Source organism: Coenobita brevimanus, chromosome 85 (genome assembly GCF_032717465.1).
Source record: "Coenobita brevimanus isolate Jiangsu-jjx chromosome 85, ASM3271746v2, whole genome shotgun sequence".
Classification (NCBI taxonomy): Eukaryota; Metazoa; Arthropoda; class Malacostraca; order Decapoda; family Coenobitidae; genus Coenobita; species Coenobita brevimanus.
Window position 1 is genome coordinate 5,873,863 of NC_137038.1, and position 21,795 is coordinate 5,895,657.

General features: G+C 39.6%; 1 protein-coding gene across 1 annotated transcript in view; it reads left to right on the forward strand.

Moving 5' to 3' along the window:
• The window catches only part of LOC145410474 (plexin domain-containing protein 1-like), a 65,079-nt gene that overhangs the window by 18,689 nt on the left and 24,595 nt on the right, over positions 1-21,795 (forward strand). The window contains exons 3-10 of the mRNA XM_080280633.1: positions 2,265-2,552; positions 10,201-10,349; positions 11,666-11,792; positions 12,583-12,775; positions 15,654-15,727; positions 16,818-16,953; positions 17,423-17,577; positions 20,101-20,305. Of these exons, the coding sequence (XP_080136759.1) occupies positions 2,265-2,552; positions 10,201-10,349; positions 11,666-11,792; positions 12,583-12,775; positions 15,654-15,727; positions 16,818-16,953; positions 17,423-17,577; positions 20,101-20,305 (1,327 nt within the window). The remainder of the gene's footprint in view (positions 1-2,264; positions 2,553-10,200; positions 10,350-11,665; positions 11,793-12,582; positions 12,776-15,653; positions 15,728-16,817; positions 16,954-17,422; positions 17,578-20,100; positions 20,306-21,795) is intronic.

The following is a 21,795-nucleotide window of genomic DNA, read 5'->3' on the forward strand; positions in this document are numbered from 1 at the left end:
ATGTTTGTTCATGATTTTCTATAACCCCTTGACTGTCCCTCAGCTGATTAAAATGCTGATGTGAACCCATAGCAATGAAAGGGTTAATGTATGCACCAATTTTCTTAAGCATATGTATTTGCAATTTTTTTAGTATTGGTAAGGTATTGCACGTTTTGCAGTATTATTACCCAGTACAGTATTGTACAGTAAAAATTCTTGGCAACCATGATTGGGACTTGAAAAATATTGATATTAATGTCAATTTGTGTTGTTATAATGTTCAATTGGATATGACCTTGGTGGATTGCATGCTGAAATTGCCCTTCTCCTGTAGCGAGCCATCCTACTTTGGGGGATAGGGAGTTGAAGGACTTATATGTAAATGGCTGCTCTGCTACCCAGTTATATTGGTGCCACCGCATTGTTACATGCATCTTGAGCACCAATATTAGTTTTTACTAAAATTATTTCATAACATTATTGTGCATTTCGTTTTGTTAGTGTATTTTGTGCTTTAATATCATAATGCATAATTATTATTACAGTATTATAAATTCGTCACATATGCACATCATGTACCATAAAAAAATGCTGTGGTACATGATGTAATTTACCATGATAATTGATGAATGAGAATTTGATGTGATACATAATGAAAAGTCTGGAATGTAAGATGTGTTTAGTTACCAGTAGTTCATGATAAAAATTTTATTGAAACTTTGCTTGAGTGTGAAATACACTGTTGCTGTTTGATCAACCCCAATAATTTGATGGAACTGAACTGGAATGTATTTGTTTATTTGATATCAGTAATATGTATAGTTTAAGTTGGTTCTTTAGTAGGAGCAGATGATTGTCAGCATGTATATTTTGCAGGTGTTTAATTTAACCCTTGCAGTCTGATGACATAGTTTGTGTTATTTTTGCTACTGGTACTTCTGGATGATTTAATTTAGCTTTGCAGATACTTTTTGAACTGCAAGGCTCAGATATAAATTGTGTTAATATCTTCAGGACCAGGGTGTTCTTACCTGGATAAAGTTATCCGGTGGCAGCTAGAATAACAATATAAATTGCATTGTTGGGCTGAAACAGTAAGAAGGCAATTGCTAGCCAGGGCTGAAACCTAGAGCAGTAAGCATGTAATTGCTAGCCATATTACATTACCATATAAACTGTCAAAAGTGTTTCCAGTAACTAAGTGTTAACTAAAAGATATTATTATAATATTAACCAAAGAGGATTTGTTCATTTTATATATGAGATGATACATAGGATAGTATTTTACTCGTATGTTATGGGTGATTGATTTGTATTTAGCATCACACACCATTCTTTTAAAATGCAATGGTCAAGTGTTCTTTAAAGCTTGTGATTACAATAGCTTAACAAATATGCAGCATTAATTTGGTTTGAAATTCAATTGTCAGGCATTTTATCATCATCTGATGCATCTAATTATGATAGTACAATAAGTCTTTCATATATATATAGATAGATAGATAGATAGATAGAAAATATATAATATATATCCTGTGAAGTCCACAGTAAGTTATGGAAAGAATGCATATTATGGTTACACTTATCCATAAAGTTGATGTGCCCATACCCTCAAGGTACAGTACCAGTTTCAGCTGTGGAGAAAGGTGTAATTTGTAGGAACTCATCCTTGATTTGTAATGAGGACTGCCTGCACTGAATACACAGTTGCAGTGATAGTATTAGGGACTGACTGTACAAGGTACCTCAAACAGCCAATCTCTATTTCTAAATAGTGCTGTACTGGTTATGTTCAGCTTAGATGATCTCACTGCATGTAAAGTAGATATATAAATTTAATTTTAGAATAATTTCTATTCACCTCAGTACTTTTTGTACCTATATATATTATCATTTGCACATGAACTATATATTCACAATACAGTAGTCTTGATATAGCACAGTCATAAGTTGCTTAGAAACTGGACAGGTACTATTCATGTGCACTTTTTTAAAAAGTTTTTGTGAATATGCTATTGTGAGTCACATTTGAAATTCAGTGTGTAGCAAAATTTGGTTCAATCAAAGTTCATATAGTTTTATGCAGTGTCGCTGGTTTATGGGTGTTTTTGTTATAGTTTTTTCAGTGTTGTTGTTGCAATTCACCCTTCATTGAAATAAGGATGGTGGCCAGCAGAAGGGCAACTTCTTTTTGTAGTCTGCTAGGTTCACATCCAGAGGAGCCTGGTGCAGCAATAACACCACCAACAACAACTTGTTAATTGATTTATGAAAAATTCCAGCCTGGCAAACCTATGAAAAAGGCCACAGATGACACGACTGGCAAGAAGAAAGTCCCATTATTGCAGAAGGATGGTTTAGGAAAGACCACAACTTCAGCTCCCACTACCACCACCACTATCTCCACCACAACAACAACCATTGCAGCAGAAAATGTATCTCCTTCTGCTTCCTCTTCCCTCGTGCCTGCCACCAATATCACAGATACCAATACCACCACCACTACAATTCCTACCATCGTGCCAGATAGTGAGGATAGCGCAGAGGAAAATAGGACAGGAGGAATGTCGGTGGGTGATTATGTTAATTGGAAGGTCTGAGATAGGAGGAATAGTGGTTGATAGTGTTAGGTGTTGTGTTCGGGATTGTGTTATTTGCAGTGGTTTAGAATGGGTGGAATAGTAGTTGGGTATTACGTTGGTTTTGTTACTGAGTAGGTTTGGAGGAATGTTGGTCGTTTGTTAGTTGATATTGTGTAAATTGGGGATTAATTGATTGTTATGAAGTTGTTGAGCAAGGTTGTAGGTAGATTGAGGTTGCTAATGTGTAGATTGAGAGGAATGGCAGTTGTGATTGTGTTAGCTGATATGGCTGAGGTGATTATTGTTTGACTGTTGGCAGGTTATTGAATGGACTCAGATGATGGTTTTTGGCATGAGGTTTTGGGAGTAAAGTAGCAAGACCCAAAGTAGGATCTGTCTTCATTTTGTTACCAGATTTCCTTCCTCAGGTATACCCTATTTTCTCTAACTTGGTCTAAAAATGCACTTTTTCCCTGAATTCTGATTTGTAACAATAAATTAACACCCAAATACAGCGCTAGTTGTGAAGAAGTGCTGTGGCAAGGATGTAGAGCTATATCATTGTCTTTTTCTGCCATTGAGCTACATGCAGTAAGCTGCAAAAGGGAAAAAAACTGGGCCAAGCCAGAGAAAAATTGATGTAGAATATCATTTTTTTTTTTTTTTTTTTTTTTTCCTCCCTTGGAGAGCAAGTTCTTAATCTTACGTAGTGCATTAATCTAGTTTACAATTTTGATGATGTAATGGCTCAGGCCCGTATTTTAGGTGTCATAGGAGGCTTTTAAAACACCTCTCCATCATCCATTTTGTTACATGATATGTCTAACATTCCCTTGTATGCTACTTGCCTCATTTTAATATTGACATAGTTTGCATCAGTAAGAGAAGAGAAATTATGGTAAAATATGCAGAATAAATTGGAAAGTAAATTAAGCCGTAACATGCAGAGTAAAGTACAGTAATCTAAACATGACTTGAAGTGTCACTGATTGTTAATACTGTATTATTGCAATCATCCAATCTTCTAGGATGTTGGTGATCCATTATTCTTCCATCGGCTCTTACCAAATCAGTACAGTAATCCCCGTACTTTCCAGATGCCCGCTTTCCGGACATCCCACTTATCGGACATTGTGGGCCTGGACCTTCGGAACCCAAAAATGGCCAAAAAAAGAAAAATTCCCTCCCAAAATCCGAATTTTTTCCCACCCGTAATTTGAAATTGCCGCGCGGCACCAAACAACTGTTACACCATGGACATTTCACCCCTTCCTTCCTCCCCCCTCCCCCCCTCCCCTGTCAGGGTTGCCATTTGGTATTTTTCATTACCAAATGTGGGCCAGTTTGGTAATGAATCAGAATAATGCATTACCAAATGGATTTTTCACATGTATGAGGATACTCAGGATGGAGATGGTGGATTGTCTGCTCTCTCTGATTAATCTGCTAGCCAACAGAGCATGAAATTAATCAACATGCTGTTAATTATAGGAAGAGTGATTACATGTATTTCTACTTGTATTTATAATTAGTGAAGAATAAATGCGGCTTTACAAATTTGGTAATGAAAAGTTAAACATGGTAATGAAAATTGAGGAATTTGGTAATGTGGCCGTTGCGATCTGGCAACTCTATTTCCCCATCACCAACACTTGTCTCCAACAGTTACTGCCTAACTTCGATCGCGAGTAGATTCTTATTGCAGTGGAAGCCACACTTGTTCATTTTTTGTGAATAAACTGCAATACCTCGCCACTAGGCCACACGGGAATTTGCAGTGTTAAGAAATTAGAATTTAGCGTGCAAAAGATTAACTGTGGAGTGCAAACTGGCGGTTGAAACTGGCGTGGTGCAATTAACAATGTGCAGTGTTAAACAATTATGACTCACAGTGCAAAGAATTACTGTAAGTGCAGCACAACACTGGATTACTGTACTTGCTTCAAGAGCATTTTTACCACTGCCAAAGCCTTAAGAAGGCGGCCACAGACGTGCTGTAAGTACCCTGGCTGAGGTACAATGACTTCTAATTCCTCATTCTTTGGTTCCTTTTGTTTCATGCATTATGTCCATTATTGGTGTGAATAGGGTCTTAAATAGGTTTAAATAGGTGGTATGCATGTCTGGTAGGGAGTTATTTAGTTGGCTTTTAAAGTTAGGCTGGGTTAGGGTCCTTAAGTACCAATCCAGCTGGCAGGTGCCTACTTTCCGGACGGGACCACTTTCCGGACATGCCTCTGGCTCTATTACATCGGATAGTGCAGGGATTACTCTATATGAAAATTTTGGTGTATTTTGCTTGTAAATACAGTACTCTGTAATGTACATAGGCTTACGCATAATGAATGGTTACATCTGTTCAGTACCAGAGGAGGATAAATTGTTAAGTAATCACTAGCAGTCAGTTATTAGCAATGTGTTTACTTATATATTGGGTGCTAGTAATCTGATGTCTATATAATTCTATTAAAGGCCACCCAGTCCAGTGAGGGATGCACAGTAATTCCTCATTTAACGTGCTTTCACTTAACACATTTTTCACTATAAAGCTGATAATCAGTATAGGAACACTTTTCACTTAACACACTATTATTTACCCATTTAGTGGTCAGGATGTGCGGAGAATGGTCAGGGTTGATACAATTTACACTAGCACAGATTTAAATAAATCATTATTTCTTGTAAGTTGCTTTTTGACTTACGCATTTAATACATGCGATTTATCCAGTCACAACATGAAATTCATAATTATTTGCAGCCTTGAATCTGAATTTGTTAGCTGTATGATAATATAATTCATTCTGGAGCACGGTCCTCACTTAACATGATTTTCATGTAGCACAGTAAATTTTAGGAACGCTCCTACGGTGTTAAGGAATTACTGTATTAAAAGAATGTTTTTCTTATTCATATTTATTTTTATCCAGCCTTTATTCCTGATTATCCTTTTCCAGCCTTTCTTCATGCTTATCTTTATCTGGCTTTTATTCATATTTATTCCTGTCAAGTCTTTTTTCCTACTTACAGTATCTAGACTTTGTATAGTACTAGTCTCCCTGTTTACTCTTTTCCAGCCATTATTAATTGTTATTTTGCCTTTATTGATACTTATTCTTAGCCTATATGGTCATCCCTTTCTGTTTGCAGGCAATAGGTAACAATATCTATCTATCTATCTATAGCCCGACACCCTAATCACGCAAAGGGTGGCCGCAGACAAAACGCCTCCAAGTCGCTCTGTCACCCACCATTTGACTACCCTCCCCCCAACTCACTCCCCCCTCCCTCATATACCTCTCAACACAGATAGCAAAATTCCATGAATAATGAAAACCCATGTAAAAGGGTTCTTACAGTTATTATTCAAGTATTTGATTGCCTAAAAACCCTTTGTAGTGCCCCCATGTGTCACCAGACTTTTGAATCCACCGGCATTTGTTTAAAGTGTATTTTCATATTGTTAATAGCACAGATTTTTAATGGATTCCAAAAGACACTTAAATCTGTTAATTGTTGAATACCCTATATAAAAAAAAGTCGGGTTAGGTTGGTACATATTATTATTAAAAAAAAGGGAGTGACTATTATCACCGCACAGTGATATTAAAGGTGACGTTATTATCACAGCGCGGTGATATTACAGGTGACGTTATTATCACAGCGAGGTGATATTGCTGGTAACGTTATTATCACGGTGTACGGACATTGGCTAAGTGTTCTGAGGGTAGTGAAGGGGGATTGGGAGGGAGGGATATCAGGAGCTTTGTTTATCACTGGTAGTAGTTAGAGGCCAGTGAAGGGGGAGTAGGGAGGGAGGTGGTGAGAGGGTAAGGAGGGGAAGTATTGAGGGAGGGATTTCAGGAGCTTTGTTTATCACTCAGACAAGTAGTTACAACATTAGGGTAGTGAAGGGGGATTAGGAAGGGAGGTGCGGGTACGTGTTTTGTAAACAGTCGCCTCCACTCCCGCCACCGCAGTATAGTCTGGCGTTCGACTCGATGGTATCAGTGACCTGCTAACCTCAGCCAAGGCAACATGGAGGAAGACAATTACGCAGAAGATCCAGATTATCCTTCTCCTACCAGGCAAGACAACATGGAGGAAGACACTTACGCAGAAGTTCCAGATTATCCTTCTCCTACCAACCATGAGCCAAACGACATGGAGTTACACACGTCAGCAGAACCACAGGAATATCCAGCTAGTTCATCTGCTGACTACGGGCAAGACGACATACAGGCAGACACATGTACCGGTACAGACACAACATCTGTCTTCAGGGATATTTTCTCCACTGACACGTTTAACTCTTCTGTAGAATTTGACTACTTTTTCAAGAAATATCAGAATCACACAGGGTCCGTGTTTCGAGTGAAGTCTTCTAGCTCCGTTATCAGTGAAAATAAGCGTCGTCAGCAGCAAATCCCTGTCGAACTGAAGTACGGCTCTGTTTCATTCGTGTGTGTACACTACGGCAGTCCGAAACAGAAAGGACTGGGTATAAGACAAAAACAGCGATATCTTCCATGTGGCTGTAATGTGTTGGTGGCACTAACAGCAAGAAAAAACAAGCCAGTTATCACAAAGACGTATCTGCAGCATAATCATGAGGTCAGTGTAGCTTTACAGCCCTTCTACGAAGTATAGCCAGAAACGCAGACTGACAAGTTCGGAGATGGGAGACGCAGAGGATGTAGTGAAACTTAACCCAGACAACAAGCAATTAAAATCCTTCCTCCAGGGTAAATACCATAAAGCATTAACCATGCAAGATGTACGAAATTTGAAGCGGAAAGTGCAAAGTGAGGATGGAATGTCAGACATCGGTAAGTTGACAGAAATAGTGGATGAAATTGTGGATGCAGGAAAAGGAAAGGTAGATATATCATTGGATGAAAGTAGGGCCATCCAAATGATTGCATTTGCTACTAATGAGATGATAAGCATGTACTGTAAATATCCAGAAATAATTTTCATGGATGGAACTTACAAAATTAACAGATATAATTATCCGCTCTACATGATTCTTGTCCAAGACAACCTAGGTCGTGGCAGGGCTGTCTTTTACGCATTTGTAAGTAGTGAAACAGCAGACATAATGCGGGAGGTAATGTCATCATTTTGTAGGATGATGGAGAATGTAAACCAGACCAAGACAGTTATGACTGACAAGGACCAGAATGAAATTCAAGCAGTCCGTGCCTTACTTCCGAAAGCAGACTTGTTACTTTGCAAATTTCATGTCCTGAAATATTTCAAGAAAAAGGTGTCTGAACTTGTGCTTCCTGTCACTAAAAAGAACGAAATTTTTGGTACTCTGAAACATCTTGTCTATGCCCATAATGAAAATTCCTTTCGGTCTACCTTGTCTGTGTTACAACAGCAAGATTCCAGTATGTTTCAATATATATGTACAAACTGGATAAACTGTAAAGATATGTGGGCCACATACCTACGGTCTGCTAAGTTAACATTTGGAAATGACACTAACAACCACATTGAAGCAGAAAACGGTAAACTAAAGCACTTCCTAACATCAACTACATCGATGTCTGAGTGCATACGTAAAATTATGCTTCATAATTCCATCTTAAATGATGAGCGAGCCTACAAGCAGTTTTTGCAGACATGTACATCCGTTGAATATGGAGTTCATGATGTTCTATTGAACAAATTATACAGTCAGTTCACGGAACATGCAGTTAAACTCATGATGAAACACCATAAGTTATCCAAGCCCTCAGATTCTTTATCGATCACATTAGATTCGCCTGGCCTCTTTGTTGTGAAAATAGGGTCTACTGACCAAAAAGTAATGAGAAAGGGTGAATCTGGTGCTGAACTCAGCTGCTCATGCACTTTTTATAGTCAACATTTCTTGCCATGTAATCACATTATTGCCGTTGTAAGACAAGAGAATATTGATGTTTCAACTATTAGCATGGAGTCCCGATGGCGGAAGGGGAATATACTGATTCCTGCAGTGGCTTTAGAACCCAAGACCTCCATCATGCACATTACACGACCCCAGTGTCCAATTACCCCTGCCCAAAAATTCCGAGAGAGTCAAGAGACAATGCCGCGCCTCACAGCAGTGCTAACTAACAGTGGAACTGAAGTGTACAAAGCACGACTTGATATGCTGAAACGTATTCTTACTTGCTGGGAACAGGGTAATGATTACCAGTATGCTGCTAGTCCACAGATGTCAAGCACATCAGCTTCACCGACGTTACACACATCAGCTTCACCGACGTCACACACACCAGCTTCATCGTTGTCACACACACCAGCTTCACCGACGTCACACACACCAGCTTCATCGACGTCACACACACCAGCTTCATCGTTGTCACACACGCCAGCTTCACCGACGTCACACACACCAGCTTCACCGACGTCACACACACCAGCTTCATCGACGTCACACACACCAGCTTCATCGACGTCACACACACCAGCTTCACCAATCACAACAGCAGATTCACAACGACTACAGTTAATGAATGCTCATCTTCCTACGGTAAAAATGAGGGGTCGTCCTAAAGAGTCAAAGGTATTAGGACGATTTAATCATTCTAAAGTTGCTAAAGCTGGAGTCAAACGGAAAACAAGTAAGCAGTCCACAAAAGGAAGCAAGAAAGCGATAATTAGTAGTGATTCAAATGATGCGTAATGTTCTGTATACCACTGCCACTAAGACTGTTTAAAACTAGTACTGTTTAAATCTTACTGTGGCCTAATATTCAGTATGGAATATGGAATAAATGTATTTTCATAAAATACTTTTTGATTTTAATATGTAATAAATGTATTTTTATTAAATACCTTTTGATTTTAATATGGAATAACTGTATTTTTATTAAATACCTTTTAACATCCTATGATGGCAATTGATAAGTAACCATAAATTATTTCAGATTCTCGGTTAAAATACCGAAAAACATATGATCACCGACCGGTGATAATAAAGCCATTGTTCTTTTCACTGTGCGGTGACTATAATGGGATCATTAATATCACTGTACGGTGATAATACACACAGCCTTTAAAAAAAAAAAAAAAAAAAAAAAAAAAAAAAAAATTCTCATTGGTACCAACATGGCCCCAGGTTTGGTTAAATTGGATTTGAAAGTTATTTTGTTAATAGGCACATACTGTACATACTGTAGGTCTGACTTTGATGTTGCCCTGTGACATTGGCCTTTTACTGATTGTTCTCAAAACTAGATATCATTCTTGTCATACTTTCAGCCGTTCTATGAAGTTTGGCCTAAATCACATAAAAAATTGTTTCAAGTTGATCTTCCTCAGTGACCTTGATCTTTGACCTGTTATTCTGAAAGACAGTAAGTTTACTCTTAGGCTGACCCCTCAGCTATTCCACCAAGTTTGATTAAAACCAGAGGTTTACTCCTTGGCAGACCCTCAGCCATTGCACCAGGTTTGGTTAAAATTGGATGAAAACTAAGTTTCATGTTTTTAAACAGATTTCTTTTATAGACGTACAAAACACTTTAAATGAGTTAAACTAGTGTATTGTGAGACGGTTTACTAACTCTCGAATAACCAAAACCAGCAATTGTGAATCTGTGAATAATGAGGGATGTGTTTTTCTACTTATTCTTACCCACAGAATACAACAGAGAGTGAAGACACCAGTCCTGCCTCCCCAGATGACCCTAATGATCAGTCTGAGGATGGAAATGACCCTGACTCTGGGGATGATGTTGTTTCCCCCATCAGTGGCTTCATCACGAACAATACTACCGTTGACCATCACAGGCAAGTCAGTTTAGCTCCTTCAGTCACTTTACTGATGCTATATCCAGATTATTTTATTTGGGTCAGGGAAGATGCCTCGTAGTAAAGGGTTTAATGGAGGCTATATCAAATCACTCAGGTTCAAAAAGTCATCATCATCATCATCATCATCATCATCATCATCATCATCATCATCATCATCATCATCATCATCATCATCCAGACCTCCTTTCCCACCCTAGGGCAGGGTGAGGAGTAGCAATGTCCAGACAGCCCAAATTTACCCAGTCCAATGGGCCATGCTTCCATTCACTCATCATTCAAGCCCCCGGAATCCTGGCTTTATTGGATATGCCAAAAACATTCACCGCATGCTGTAGCTTCACATAATCGTATCTGATAGAGTAACTGAAATATTCATCTGGAGATTGCAAGCCTAAAGCAAAAAGTATATCACCAGATTGAAGGGGTTAAACAGTTGGAAATTAACCCATTCAGTCCAGTGATTTTTTTTTTTAAATCCTATTCTTCCTCCTACCAGGCAAGTGTAATCAACTTAGGGTAAATCTCTAGTAGTGCAGAGGTTAATGAAGGACCTTAGGATGATGGGAATCAAGTATTTAAGGCTTGAATGGTGTGTGAATTATTGTATTGCCTGTTTCACTGTTTTTATTAATGATAATTTATTCTTCTTTCATGTTTTCTTTAAAAAAATATCTTTAAACTGATTTCATTTCTTTTGTAAAAAAAAAAAAAAGAAAGAAAGAAAGAAAACCAGAGGTTGGACCTGTAGAACTTGCCCCTTCAAAGAAAGTTGAATATAAAAAAAATCAAGTTAGTTCATTGTGAGGTGCTTAGACATACCCTGCATTATCTTTAAAAGGCTGGAATTCTTAACATTGTAGTTTTTAAAGACATCAGTGCAGTGTTAAGTGATGATGTTGGGTTTCTGTGCACACTCATAAGCAGCCTCATTTAATCAGTCAAAATGCTGATAACTAGGTAGCTAACCAGCATTTTGGACAAAAAGGGAAGTTGCTGATTATCTACTGATTAATGGGTGCATCAGTACTTTCCCCTAGTTCATTGAAGTTAGTTTGTTTTTACCTGACAGAACTGGACCACTCCCACAATATGAATATAAAGTTGCAGTTGTATGAAATTTTGTGAGCCTTAGTCATGAGGCAGAGGCAAGCCTCCTTCCAGTCTGAGTACACTTGGCCATCAACAGAACTGAGAGTCGTTAGGGATTTTCATGAGATGGGGGGAGGCAAATGCACACACACATAATAGTTGTTGCTCACACTTACATCTCTTAACAACCATGTCTCCCTCAGGTACTACCGTTCACACACCATCACAGGGGCAGAGGAGGTTCAGCAATACTGGGTTGACTTTGACACCATTGGGGAGGAAAAGTATGTCCACAATGCCATGCTGTCTGCCTCTCATCGCCGTGCAGCTGTGAGTTATAGTATTCCCTCTGTTTTATTGAAAGATAATTATATGCTTTTGTTCCTGTTGTGGCCTCAGACTTATATGGATGTAAATCTGTTGAACTGCAGGGTGAAGTAGCCCTTCTGCAGCCACTATCCTCCTTTCAGGGGACAGGGAAGGAGTAGAGGACCATTTGCATAGATGAGTAGCTCTACCACTGTTATATCTATTTCGTTATGTAAAGGCATTCTTATCCTGCTAGTGTTGTAGCTAAACAGATTTGCTGATCCAGCATATCACCGATTTCAGCTTTTTTGCTGATACTTAACTGATTCCAGTGCTAGGGTTCCTTAACTCCCTGAACAAAATAATAGTAAGTTGATTTGTTCGTGAAATTGTTGCTAGGTGATAATGTAATGTTTGGCATACTGATGACCTACTTGATGAAGTCCTTTGACTATAAAATGCTGAATGAGAAAGTTTCCAGCAAATGTGAACTTGCCACAGTTTGGGTAAGCAGAATCAGTATAGGACCATGTTATGTTGTGAATGTTAAGTAATTAAGTGCTTCCTGTATTTGTTATCATGTGAGTTCTCTTTATCAGTATTTGGCATCATTTTTTACTGGTATGTCCTGGGTAAATTAAGCAAAATTTGCATGGTAAAGTTTCATTGCTACCAGTGGAGCTGATATGCCAGTTTTTCCCAGTTTACAGTTGCAGTTGTATGTGAATGGTTATAATATTTTAGAACAAATATCTCATTATAATAGGGACTGCCAGTACCACATTAATATTTCAGTGTCTCTGACCCCCAGACAGTGACATTAACGTTCGAGTTCCCTTTCTACGGCCACCGGCTTCGGAACATTACCATAGCAACAGGTGGCTTCCTCTTTACTGGCAATTTTGTGCACACATGGCTGGCGGCAACACAGTACATTGCACCCCTTATGGCAAACTTTGATACATCTATGTCTGAGGATGCATCAGTGAGATATGCTGATAATGGTGAGTTGAGACAGGAGTATGTTTACCACTACATCAGTGGTGAGGGATTTTGTTTCAATGCTGTATTTTTGCACTGGCACAAAATGCTGCGCTCAGAGGAGTCTAGTGATGCAGTTTTTATGCCATGCACTCCCCTCTTGGAGAGGGGATAAGGCATTACCCCAATGTAGAGGACTTTTTGTTATAGCATGTAGCACTTTGTGACTTGATGTCCTTCTTGATATCGGCCAGTGGCCTTTAGGTTGGATCAAGCACACAGTCTTTTGATTGGTATCATGTACATAAAGCCACAAGACCACTTTGGCTACTCATAGACAATCTTGTCTGCCCATGCTAAGGCCACCCTTCAAACCATAATGCCTTTTCTTAGCTCATTCACTTTACTCTTGTAACACAAGCCTCGGGTAACAAAAGTAACAGCTGTGAGGTTGAAAGCTGACTGACAGGTGAATACAGTAAATGGGCATGTTTAATTATAGAAAAATAGAATTAGGGGGAGTATCTGAGAAGGCAGAGTGAGATGAAATAAAAGATTTTGGGTGAATTGGAATAAGTTCTTATAAGGAGAGTTGTTACAGGTGTGTAGTATCTGAAATACCAGGATGTGTAATTAGACAGTTGATAAATGCATTAATTAATCCCCGTGTATCCGGCTCTGCATTACGAGTCATATCAGTATCCATCCATCCATCCATCATCTAATCCTACGTTGCCCCATGAGGAGCGTAGAAGCCCGGGGCTAGGCAAGTTGGTCCTGGCATTTAAGATGAGAGTGAGTATCAAAGTAAAAAAATCTGGCTGAATTAAAGCAGTATAAATTTTTTATTGCAGTGCACATGGAAACCATATTTTTCAAACTGCCCACTATTACCTGCAATACCACCGTGCTACCAACATTGCTCTCTGTAGCGTAGGAGCCAGGAGCTAAGCAAGTTGGTCCTGACATTTAAGATGAGAGTGACCAGCCTCACTCATCCCTGAGTGGCATTACATGAGCAGTAAACCTCAACTACCCCTTGGATATAAACCTACACAGACTCAGTCCAATTGGAGTGCCTTAATTACCCACTAAACCACCAGGCATCATAATTTGGTTATATGGTTACCACCCAGCATAGTAAATGGTTTCCTGGTGTACAGGAAACCATTTGGCTTGTCACTTAGTGTGGAGTCACCCATAGGCACATGGAAGAGGAAAGAGTGAAGGAAGGAAAGACAGGAGAGGGAGTGTAAAGTCACCTGTAGGCTGAAGGAAGAGGAAAGAATGAAAGAAAGTAAGACAAAAGAGGAAAGATGGAAGAAAGGAAAGGGCAGACACTGAAAGCAGCACTACATTGAATGAGTGGATGGTGAGCACCTCCACCTACCACAACTTCTTTCATTAAAGTAACACTATTCTTAGTGCCCATAACTGAAAAAGCCATCATTGCAGATGAAACAGGCCTGTGGTGGAATATGTATAATGGAAACTCATTTTTAATCATTAAAATCACTGTAACATAACATATGAGTGGTTGTGAAAGAATTATATAATGACTATATAAAGGTGGCCATTGGAAAATTGATATTGAGACAGGTTTTGTGTATTGACAAGGAGACCTGTGTAGGGTTTTATAGGGGTTATACCCCTGTAGAGTGGTAGGGAGGAGGTACAGTACTGTATTATCATTAGCAGATAAAAAAGACATTAACTGACAGGACCTTGGCTGAATTATGATTGATAAATGGGAATTACTGTGCCTGTGTGTAAGTAAATACTTCTCAAGTAAACAGTTAGTACCTTTGTATTTGTTGTTTGCAGATGATACTGTGTTGTTAAGTGAAAATGAAGAGGAGCTGCAAGGCTTGGTGAATGAGTTTGGGAGATTGTGTAAGAAACGGAATTTAAAGGCGAATGTAGGGAATATTAAAGTTAAGGTCTTCGAGAGAAATGAAGTCACCGAATGTACAGCGAGGTTGGATGAGAAGGAAATGGAAAATGTGGATGCATTAAAGTACTTGGGTAGTGTGATTAAGGATGGAAGTTTAGAGGATGAAGTGCCTGAATGGGTACAACGAAGAAAGGTTGCTGGTTCTTTGAAAGCATTGATAAGAAACTGAGAAGTGAGCATGGAAGTGAAAAAGTGACTACATGACAGTATTGTGATACCAATTCTAATGTACGGCAGTGAAGTTTGGACCTTGTTGGAGGGACACAAGTCAGGGGTGAGAGGAGTGGAAATGAGTTATTTGAGAAGAACATGGGGAGTCATATGGAGAGACAAACTGACAAATTAGGAAGTGAAGGAGCGTTGTGATGTGGATTTGATAGGAGGCGTTACAAGAAACAGGTTGAGTGGTTTGGACATGTGGAGAGGATGGAGAGAGAGAGACTGATGAGGAGAGTGTGTGGGAGGGAGGGGGGGAGGCCAAGGATAAGATGAAGGGATGGAGTGTAGAGGTATATGAGAGAGGGGGGTGTGAGCTGGGAGCAGAGCAGTGAAATGGCAAGGGACAGGGCGACAGGAAAACTATTTGTTTGTATCCACCCCTTACAAGATTAAGGCATCTGGCAGTTGATAGAGATTATCCACCTTGGTAGAGGGATTTTTGAGTCAGATGATTGATAGGTGGATAGATAATGTCTCATCTTTTTCAGATCAGATCAAATGATATCCACTTCTTGGAAGGAGTACCCATATTAACACCATTTACTTATGGCTGCATTTCCTGCAAAAGAGCAATGACTGTATGGCTCGTTATCAAATTTGTTGTCAAACTTCACATCCAGAGCTGATGGTAGCCAACCATCTCTTCAGTAGACAGTTTTTTTGTTTGTTTTTTTAAATAATAAATAGCTCTATAGAAAGTTCCCCTCTCATGTGTTGTCTTTGTGCAGGTACTTCATTCACTGTGCAGTGGAACAATGTCTTGCTGAAGGACCATGCTGATGCTGGCACCTTTACATTCCAGGTATATCCTTGCCCTCTGATTGAGGTTTTATCCACTGTTTTGCTATCATACATTTTAATTATTGTCCACTGTTGATTTTGACAGTTTTGGTATCACCCTTTGAGTTTTAGCCAGTTATTTGGTAGTAAACACATCATCATCATTGTCATGCAGACCTTTCCCACCCTAGGGTGGGTTGAGGTAGGGTCCAGTGAGCCAAAAAGTGCAGAGTATTTATGAATTATTTACACATCAGGATCAGAATTATAGAAATTTCCATGGAAAACTCCCAAGAACCTCTTCCAACTCATTATAATTACTCTTAGCTTGGAGTAACACCAAGGATCATATTCACAGCAGTTGTGAGAGATGTTTGTGATCATCCCTGAGAGTAGGTTGTCTTCAAAACATACAAAAGTAATTGACAGTGCCTTTTTCTGAAAGAGTTAGCTATCATTGTGGACTAGTGTACAGCTTGTTTTGCTTGTCTTTGTGCATAAAAATATTACCCTGTAAAGATCAGGACAACTCCATCATTCTGAGATTTTTGGAAATAAGCTATTTGAGAAGAGCATGTGGAGTTACATGGATAGAGACTGACAAATGAGGAAGTGCAGGAATGTTGTGATGTGGATGTGATAGAAAACGTTAGGAGAAATACACTGAGATGGTTTGGCCATGTGGAGAGGATGGAGAATGAGAGACTAACAAGGAGAGTATGTGAGTGAGGTGGAGGGTTGGAGGGCAGGAGGGGGAGCCAGACGATGGGATGGAGGAATGGAGTGGAAAGGTATAAGAGAGAGGGGGTGTGAGCTAGGGAGAGAGTAGTGAAATGGTGGGGGACAGGGTGACATGGAGGCGATTTGTTTGTAGCCATAGGATTGGGGCATCTGGTGGTAGATAGTACAGTAGGTAGATAGATTATTCATCTTAAAGTCAGTCATAGGAGCCTAAGAGAGTTAAGTGTCCCCACCATTAACCCTTTCAGATAAGGACAACTTTAGTTGTTGTTGATCAGTCTCTTTCTGGCTGGCTGAGTATATTCTATGCCAGTGAATACAAAATTATTTTATTGAGCAGAGGGTGAGTTTTTTGTTTACCTTTTTCTCAGGTGACCCTACATAAGAACGGAGACATTGTGTTTACATACAAGCACGTCCCTGTCATTGTGACCTCCATTGGCGATGATCAACACCCAGTCAAAGTTGGGCTGTCTGATGCTTACATCGTTGATCGCACTATCTTCTGTGAGTTAAGTTTTATCCTTTGTGGGGAGGGGAGGGGAAGTAGGGGAATGTTAGAAGAAAGTAGTGGAGTGTTAAATTATAGAACATGATTTAAGGTTTAGAAAATCAGAGCTGAGGGTTGTGGGCAGGGGAAAGGGACTGGTTATTGGTGATGGGGGATGGAGTCCTTTAGGTCATCAATACAAAGTGTTTGTAAATTTCTGAGTGGCATGGTTTTAAAATAAATTTAGAATCAGTTTAGTTGATTATTGCTGAGAGAGAAAATAATGCACTGTGATAATGCTGGCGAATTGAGAGAGCTGAATCAGTAGAAGAGTTTAAGTATTTAGATGCAGTAATATGAAAGAGCAATTGATGAAAAGAAGTGGAAAGTAGACTGGTTTTAGGAAGAAGATAGCCAAGCACATCATAATATTCTGATTGTTTAATATACAGGAAATGAAGATTTTTACTTAGTGTCTGTCTACAGTTGTGCGGCGGAAGACGATATATGAGTACCACAAGATTGACATGAAGAAGAGTGCCACCATTGGTAACTGGACAGCCATATTCTTTAAGGCCCTACCCACATGTGTGTCCCTCGACTCGTGCCAAGACTGTCTTTCTCATAAGATCAGTTTCCAGGTAAATTTCAGGATAAATGTGAAATAGTTTAGGTGAGGAGCTGTGTAAATTGAATGCTAGGAGTTGTCAGAATACTGGTAGTGTTGAGTGGGGGTCTTCTTGTCACAGTTGCACTGGGTGCAGTATCAAGAGGTGACATTAACCGTCTCATAGCATGACAACACTAGTATTCTGTTCCGTCTGATGCCAGGTAATTTTATTCATCTGAGCCATAGGGGCTAGAGTGTTACTGTCACAAATAAGCCTTTCCTAGTTGACATATCAGGTGGAGCCAGGATTCCAGGGGCTTGAATGATGAGTGAATTGGAGTGTGGTTCATTCATTTGGGCAAACTTTGGTTAGTGTCTCATTCTATCAGGTTGTTTGTGGGTCTCTGGATCCTACCTCACTCCACCTTGGATGGGAAGGAGATTTGGATGATAATGGTAAGATTAAAATTATTTAGAGTAGACAGGCTAGTCATCATCATCATCATTATCATCACTGTCGTCATCATCATCATCTAATCCTGTGTTGCCCCATGAGGAGTGCAGGAGCCCGGGGTTAGGCAAACTGGTCCTGACATTTAGGATGAGAGTGACTGGCCCCACTCATCACTAAGTGGCATTAGGCGAGCAACAAACCCCAACCATCCCTCGGATACAAACCTGAACAGGCTCAGTTCAGTTGGAGCACCATAATTACCCACTAAACCACCAGGTGCCAAAAAAATTGAAAGAAATAGGGATATTGCTGTTGGAAACTGTGTTAAGAATGATGACTGTAGTTGGTGGCCAGTAGTGTGGATATCAGAGATCCATGGAGGGAATTATAGCCATCTGCTGGATGTAGAGTTGTACTGTAATAGAATAGTTTGGGAACAGTAGAACCACAGTGTAGAGACTCAGACAGTGTGCTAATGCTTAGCTTACTCCTCCCCCAGAATATGACTCCTACATTCCATTCTGCCTGTGTCACCTGGGATCAGGTGATTCTCTCAGTCACCACCAACACCACTGTCATCACCTATACCACCTAATATCAATTTAATATTACCTGAGAGAAAGAGAGAGAGAGAAGTGACTGCACCTGTTTCACCATGCAGAAGCCCTAGGGAAATACTCCTCTCTCTCTCTCTCTCTCTCTCTCTCTCTCTCTAACTTACTGGTATCAACATATCGTTTTTCCCCTATCAGAATTTCAAGGGTGTGTATTAATTTCTATCTATTGCCAGACGCCTCAATCCCGTTTGGGGTGGCCACAAACAATTTAAAGTGATTAAAAGAATTACTTTCATACAAGTAGGTCAGTAGCAATATTTTGTTCCACTGACCAATTTTTTTTTGTGTAATATCTGACCGCTTCATGCAAATTGCAGTGAATTTGTCACCGTATCACCATGAATTTATATAATACATGTTATGCTAAATGAAAATATTGTCATGATGCAAGGATAATGCTTTAGAATTACATTTCAAATGACTGGGTTCACAGACATTCATTTAGCCTATCACAAACACCCTGTAGTATCTTGGTGATAATACTTTGTGTAGAGACAAGGCAGTCTTGTTGATATGGTACGTGACTATTTGATGTTCACAACTGAAGGTAAATTTTCTAATAATTTATCTTATTAGTAGATTACATTTTGTTGTAAAACTATTCACTTACTACATTTTCCCTTGTTGCTTTGCTTGCAGATTTTGATCCTGGACTGCTCCAAGCTTTAGCAACTTTTTTTAATTGGTGGCAGTGTCCTTAGCAGGTAGCTTTCCTGATCTCTTGCAAATTGTTCTGAACTGAAAAACCTTTCATAGACATGGCTGTGGGAAGCATCTTTGTCCCTCAGTCCACACCCATGTATCCACTTTAGTATGGTTATTTTTATCATTTTGCATGTGAAACCATCTCAGATAATGACTGTGGGATGTCTTCGCAAAACACTTATACACACCACACATAGTGAAAAGTACTATAACCTCATAAAATGTAAAAAAAAAAATAGCAGGCTATATGTCACACTGGCTGCTCAAAACACACTGTTGTCCTGGCGGGTGGTGCCCATGTGATGTCACGGGTCAAGGTGCCCAATCATAGATGAGCTACGCAAAAGCTACCTTAATTTAGTCTAGAGATGAGCACACTGTTTGAGTCTCTACATTGTGAGTGGAGCTATTTCTTGGTCTCTGGCTAATGGTTGACCTTAGGACAGCAGCAAAGGCAGTTGGTGGGAGGGAAACTGGTAAGTTTCTGTTGGTGTGTTTACAGAAATGGTGAAAGTGCATAAGGGTGTTGGAGTGAGATTAGTAATGGATGATTGGACTGAGTTTTATAGTAAATGCTTATGAATGGCAGGGCAGTGTTTTCATATAAGGTATCTGTATGGGGCTGAAGGCAATTTGTTTGTGGCCATCCCTTACATGATTAAAGCAGCTGGCAATAGATAGATAGATAGATGGGGCTGAAGCAGTAACCCATCATTAAAGTTATCTATAAGGGCTTGAACATGTAACCTAGCAGTAAGCCACATTCTTTGATCCTCAGTGTCAATGGTGTCCAAGAATCAGCCGATGTAGTAATGGATTAGACAGGCATCGTCAGCAGTGGCTGCAGAATGGATGTGAGACCTTGCATTACCAGTCGCCAACCGAGTGCTCACAAATTCCCCCAAGCTTCTCACAGCCTTCCTCTCAGCCCCAGGATATTGATACCTTTGGGCGTGTCGCCAGTGTCCAGCCGTATGGGGAAGGTATGGTATTTGAAATTTTAGGAAAGTTTTATTTATTTGTGGTTGAGTGGCTTTAAGTTTGATCTGTAATAGCCATTTGTCCTGTCCTTCCAGTATTTTAATATTATTTTATTTCTTTCCTGGTGTTTGAAATGCACTGTTACACTACTGAGTTTTTACCTACTTTGTGTGATGCCTGGAAACAATCTTCTTTTTCACCTACATGAAAAATAAGTTTGTACTAGTACCATATTTTCTTTGGTAATTTAATTTAGATGAATTAAAAATTTTCATAATTTTGTTGTGATGAATATTGTTAGCAGGATGCAGGTGTAGTATACTGTAGTATATCATTGGTTGATTTGTGTAATATGCCATATATTTCTTGTTCATTTTATGATACTTTGTGTTGTTCATTAGCACTTCATTACATTGTGCCACTGCTCATTTAGTTATCAGTATTTTACTCTGATCAGCACTTAATGAGGAAGACCTTTAGTAGTCAAATGGCGTATGTCCAGTATTGTGTGTAACCAGACAGCTAGTTTAATATACAGTATTGAAAATTATACATCAACCTAAAATTTTTCATTATTATTTAGAGGCTTGAGTGTCACAGCTGTGCAAGGCTTACATGAAGGAGTGTTTGTGCCAGCTTTAACATATTGGTGTGAGACTGTGGTGTGGCATGGAAATGAAAAGTCATGAGTGAGAACAGTGGGGATGGGACTGCAAAGGAGTACAGAGAGTGGATAGGATATGAAATAATGTGATTTGTGAAAGATGCGGAGTGAGGAAGTCTGTGGACACCAGAATCGAAGAGAGTGTACTGAGATGGTATGGTCATGTGGAGAGAATGGATATCAAGACAGTGGTGAAAAAGGTATATCTGACTGAACTTGAAGGAGGGAGGAGGTTAGGTAGGCCAAGGAGAAGGTGGAAGGATGTGGTGGATGAGTGTGTGAGGAAGAGAGGTGTGGAGGTCAGTGAGGCTAGGAGACTTACAAGAGATTGAGCTGGCTGGATGAATGTTTTGACAACAAGTGCATGATCAGGGATTTGGCACCCTTTTTTGATATGACAGCACTTGGATTGACTCTACCGGATATGTTTATGTGAAGCTACAGAATGTGGTGAAAGTTTTTTGGCGTATCAGATAGTGCCAGGATTCTGGGAGCTTGAATGATGAGTGAATGGAAGCATGGTTCATTGGATAGGGCAAACTTGGGCTGTCTGGACATTGCTACTCCTCACCCAGCCCTGGGGTGGGAAAGGAGGTCCAGATGATGATGATGATGATGACCCTGGGAGGTACTGGCATGAGAGTGAAATGTGGCTACTAGCTTAGTAACAACCACACAGTCATCACTCAGGCAGGAAGCATTCAGCCACAAATATTTTTGAGTCAAAGTCCATGCTGAGACTGTATTGTATATCTTATTACACATCTCAGATTTCTTCTTTCGCAGCAGTTGCAAGCAACTGATGGGAAGTAATTAGGTGGTTTTGGC